Source organism: Spea bombifrons, chromosome 8 (assembly GCF_027358695.1).
Source record: "Spea bombifrons isolate aSpeBom1 chromosome 8, aSpeBom1.2.pri, whole genome shotgun sequence".
Classification (NCBI taxonomy): Eukaryota; Metazoa; Chordata; class Amphibia; order Anura; family Pelobatidae; genus Spea; species Spea bombifrons.
Window position 1 is genome coordinate 42,050,175 of NC_071094.1, and position 5,094 is coordinate 42,055,268.

Consider the following 5,094-nt stretch of genomic DNA (forward strand, 5'->3'; position numbering starts at 1 on the left):
TTGTATGAAGACGTCACAGGGTTCTACAGCCCTAAAACCCCGATAATGTATGTGGAAATAAAGTTTCAACTCTGTGGCTCTGGAGTCCCCCCCCTTTGTAGGCCGCCGCAGGACATGCGCCATTTTTGGAGAGGAAGTGGGACGTGGAGTGTTCCCCCCCCAGAGGAGCGTCTCTTCACGGACGAGACCCGGAGAGTTCCCGGTGTGCCTTAACCCCATAACCCCTCTCGGCAGCACATGGCGGGAAGCGTGCGATTTCGGGGTACACGTCTCTTGTGTTTAGAACACGTACCCGCCGCTGTACATTAGGGGCTCTTTTTATGCGATATGTTTTTATACACAGACAATAACTCTGTTATCGCTCCGTTTCTTTCTTTATTACTCAGTCAGGGTTGCGTGTTTTGCGTCTCTCGCCGACGCTCTGCGCTCTAATCACAGATGCAGTCTCTCTCTCCGGTTCTTGGCGCTCCTCTCTCTCAGTCTGACCGCCGCTCGGTCCAGCCGCTCTCCCCACATTTTGTTCCCCGCGTCGTCCTTTAATCTCTGGCGGGCGCTCTGCACGACCCCGGTATTTTCACGCGTTCTTTCAAGAGATCTCTGCAGGGAGGCCGAGCCCTTAAGGAGAAGGCAAAAAAAAGCCAGTGAGAGAGGCTTTGGCGTCCCTTCCAACTGCCCCGCTGTATAAATCAATGAGCGAGGAGCAATCGCCCTGATTTAGCTATACATTATACAGGGCCGGTCAAGCTCTTCCAACAGCAGAAGCTCTCTGTAGTTAAACCTTCATGGTGTATAACGAAGTCACGGAGCTGAAACCGTATCTCTCGCTTTGGTGAATAAGCCCGTGTCTAGTGACTCGGACCGTATTTACTCGAGCCCCGAACTTTGGATCTTAATGAAAAAAAAAGAAAAGTCCTGACTATAAGACGACCCCCGTTAGAAAAAGATCGGAGGCGGAGGTTGTGGCCTTTTGCAGAATTAAGGGCATAACGGAGCTGCTACCTGGGAAGCGGGCGAAGAAAGAAGGTAGAAGAACAAGAAGAGGCAAGAGAAGAAGCGGAGCTGCAGGAAAGGAGACAGGGACACGGAAGCAGTGAAGACATTGATAGAGAGAGTGAGTGCGGGTCAGTGATAAGCCCCTAGGCTTAGTCTGCTGTGCCGCGGTGCCACAGATCTAAGGTGTGAATAAAATATTAGGTCTTATCTCTGATAAAACAAAAACCTCGCCTTGCAATCGAGCAAAACGGTATTAATTCTAATGATGACATCATACTTTGGAAATGAGTGTGCTCTCCGGGAGCTGGGTCACCGGGTGCCTCTGAAGAATTTTCATCAATGGACGATCGAGCCTTTCTCGCGTGGTGACATCCGTGCTGCACACAGGACCCTGCGAGAAGAAAGGTGTGAGGCGTGGTGACATAACAGCATGACATCAAAAATCTATGACATCGTTATTTTACACAACATTCAATCTGACGCCATTTTGGAGTCAAAGAGGTTAGGTTTTTTTTTTATATGCCAAACCCCCGCCCCAAAATTAACCACCACATCTGCACATGCGCATCCACAGAACAGGAGCATGTATAAAGAGACTAGCAGATGTGCCCCGGGCCCTGCATGCGGTATACGGACCAGTTGAAGTTGGTAGCTGGTTTCCATCTCATCTTGAAGTCTCTGCTGTCGCTGCATATAATTCCTTACACCTCCCAAAGCGAGCGTCACGTCATCCTAGGAAGCAAGGAATCAGGTGTAGGGAAGGGGTTAAAAGGTCATAATCTAAATCTAGACAATGTAAGGAAGTTTTGCTTTACTGAGAGGGTGGTAGATGAATGGAACAGCCACCCAGCAGAAGTGGTAGTGGGTAATACAGTGAGGAAATGAAACATGCATGGGACAGGCATTTGGCTCCTGAGTCTGTGTTAAATGTTTTTTATGTTTGTTAAATGTTCGTATCGCGTGTTGCTACGTGGCGTTGCATCGTGTTACCCGAATGCGGGCGCTCTCCTCGGCCTTCCTGCGAAGCGCGCCGGTGAGACTTGCCCTCAGGTCCGGACCCCCCGCTGATTTCTGCCAACGTGGTGACTGCGCGTTCCGCAGCCTCTGACAGGTGAGGTGCGCGTCCTGAACGGCGGCCCGGAGATCTACGGAGACAGCCGATACGGAATCTATCAAAGTATCGATCATTGATCAGAATACAGAAGAGGCTACGATGTGGCGGGAAATAATGGGGTTTATTAATTACAGACGGAGTTTGCAGGAGAGCTGCAGTTTCAGACAGCCAGAAGAGAGCATTGGTCCTAGAAAAAATATGTCGTCACATGCGCATTCCATCTAAAGAAGAGACTGCTGAGGTCCAAGAAGCTAACATCATTATTCTTTTTTGTACGTTGACTCAGTAAAAGCCTCTGTCTTCTCTTGGACCCGTGCACGATCTCGTTTTTATTGGTACATTGGGAGGTGACTTGGTACCTGCGTCATCTTGCCAGATACGTTGGCCACTCCATGCTGTTTCTTCTCCTGGCGAATGTGGTTTGGAAGTCTCGCCGACAACCTCCAGGACTGAACTCTTCTCTTTGCAAAACTCCGAGAGCTTCTGGCGATGATCGTATAGAACCTGCGCGACGAGAGAGAGGCGGCGCGAGAGTGCAGAAGACTGATGGGACGCCAAGTAATTAGAGTACCGGGGCACCTCTCTCACCTTAAGCTGTCTCGAGACTTCGTGCAGTTGGTGCTCCAAATGCTTCTTCTGGTCTTGAAGAGCGCGCTTCTCCTCCTGCAGTAGAGCGTCGGCATCATCGGGACGCTGGAAAGAATGGAAAAACCATCAGCTGTTTAGAAATGGAGACATCAGGCGGGATTTACTGACCGGTGATACACGGCAGAGACTTCTCTCCACCAGTCCTGATACCAGGGTTTGGAAGGTCCAGCCTTCTCTCCGTCTCATGAAACAGAATAAGGGAAGAAACTCAAGACAACGTCTCACCCTCTCGCTCTTTGGCCTCGCAGCCCGGAGCTGAGCGGTTTCTTGGTTGGTGATGATGTCTCTCCTGACGTTGCCATGAGCTTTCTCCGCGGCGTCCCTCACCCTTTGTAACCTTTGGATGTGGCGGTTGGTCTCGAGAAGCGCCTTCCTCAGGCCGAACACGGAATGCTGCGCCTGTCTCATGTAGGAGAGCGCCAGGGAGTCGCACTTCTGAGAGATCAGGTCCCGGTGGAAGGGTGGAGGAGCCGCGCGTTCTTTCTGTAGGCTCTTGGAGACGCTCTGAGGGCTCATCAGCCTCTTTTCGGTGTTTGATGGAGCGTCGGCGTTAAAGGGGAGCAGCTGCAGGTTCTGTGCCAGCCGTATTGTCTGATATGAGGCATCGCGCCATGAGGCAGAGCCCACCGGCCGGGCCGCCATAGGGACTGAGAAGAAAGCCCCTTAGTGAACCGCTAGACAAGAGAAATAATAAAGTCATCCTAACGAAAGTCCTTGCATAGGGGGGCATCCCTCGGGTGTGTAGCACCCCCGGCACCTGCCCCAGGTATACCCAATAAAATGAGGGATGGACATCTCATCCAGTGAGCTTGTCCAGCGAGGGCTGCTCTGGCCCTGTATAATGTATACTTAAACTGGTGCAATGAAACATGGCATTAAATGGCACTGCAGCCATCATATCCATTTTAATGAATGGGCCCTTTAAATCTTCATGGTGTATTCAGCAAACGTACCCGCTCACTAAAGTGCATGCGCATTGTACTCACTGCCAGCCAGCTCCATCGCTGGCTCATGTTCCAGGGGGTCTAACGAAACCCCCCAATGTGTGTAAAAAGCACTTCAATAAGCGGACAGTGCCACGCCGCAGCAAACAATTGAAGAATACTTAGAAAATACTTGAATATGCGTTCCTCAATGGGGCAGCGGGGGACATTGGAGCGTCCCTTTAACTATACACTATACAGGGCCAGCTCAGCCCATCTTCCAGCCACCCTCCATGATGTATACTATAATAGTGAGATTTAAATAGTTCCTGCAACCTTTTGGTATTGAGACGTCACCCCGAAGACGTTGTGGGTCTACCGAGCGAACCGGTCACCCGTGTCTTACCTGTAGTCAGTGATTGCCTCTTTGCCGCTGGCATCTGCCCCGTGTATCTGTCTCTTCGATGCCCTCGCTGTCCCTTCCCCCCGGATCTGTGTATGTGTCTCTCTGGATACCGTTACTATGTACATCTTGTTGCTCTGTCCATTTGTTATGATGTCATCACAGTGTCACGAGATGACACATTCACAGACAGGGTAATATATCCAGTGGCGGCTCCCCCTCTATACAGTTTGCACGGTGTGCTGGTTCTATGAACCTTCTAACCCCGTGGGCTGACACTTTCTATAATATATATATATATATAGGCAAATTATACCTTTTACATTCCTGATTCTTGGGATCCCTAAGCAACAAGATTTCCTGGGCCTCGTCAAACACAAGTATTAAAATAAATTAGTCAAGAGGAGTGATCGGTTGAAAAGTCCGGTATTAACCCTTCGTGTGCCAGAGGGGGTGCGCAATTACGCTGGCACTATTAAAGAGACACCCCAGTCATCATATGATATGCACTTTAATGAATATGATAGCTGAGAGGTCTCATTACATTTGCATGGAGTCCAGTATGGTCTTCAGAATCCCCCCCCCCATATGCATCTTTTTCTGCTCTTCGACTAAAGTCTCCAATAAACGACCGCAATACAAATACATTTACGTTTATTCAAATTGGATATATAAATTAGAACGTGTAGTTTGAGTGCTCCCTAAACATCCGAGACCCTGTGCTTGGATGACCCATAGAATATGCATTTAGTGTCTTTTATTGCATGGCATGGATCTCATTATGTTACAGATACATTAAGGTGTGCTGGATGTATGTAATGTGTGGTGTTGTAGTGACACCGTGTGGTCAAAATTGATAATGATTTTAAGTAATAAAAAAAACATAAAAGAAAATGTTTGTTCAAGACTTAAAAATTTAAATTGACTATTGATTCATTTTTTTATTGATATTAATTACTCAAACTATTTTGAATTTTCTAGCAATTAAGATGCTACTATAATTTTTTTCACGT

The 5,094-nt window shown here is 48.5% G+C and overlaps 1 protein-coding gene across 1 annotated transcript; it reads right to left on the reverse strand.

The window, feature by feature from the left end:
• Positions 1-355: 355 nt before the first annotated feature.
• CCDC105 (coiled-coil domain containing 105) lies at positions 356-4,175 on the reverse strand. Its single transcript, XM_053473202.1, has 8 exons — positions 4,085-4,175; positions 2,981-3,429; positions 2,696-2,800; positions 2,467-2,611; positions 1,984-2,138; positions 1,630-1,725; positions 1,271-1,384; positions 356-615 (listed from the first exon to the last, which is right to left on the reverse strand). The coding sequence occupies exons 2-8, from the start codon at positions 3,395-3,397 to the stop codon at positions 433-435; spliced, it is 1,215 nt and encodes a 404-aa protein (XP_053329177.1). The 5' UTR covers positions 3,398-3,429; positions 4,085-4,175; the 3' UTR covers positions 356-432.
• Between the last annotated feature and the right edge of the window lie 919 nt (positions 4,176-5,094).

Bases quoted from the DNA above. Each gene is read 5' to 3' on its own strand.
- CCDC105 (XM_053473202.1), bottom strand. From the start codon at position 3,397: ATGGCGGCCCGGCCGGTGGGCTCTGCCTCATGGCGCGATGCCTCATAT. The intron at 1,385-1,629 runs GTCCGTATACCG...TTCTTCTCGCAG, and splicing joins CCAGCTACCAACTTCAACTG to GGTCCTGTGTGCAGCACGGA. The intron at 616-1,270 runs GTATGATGTCAT...CTTCTCCTTAAG, and splicing joins AGAGCACACTCATTTCCAAA to GGCTCGGCCTCCCTGCAGAG.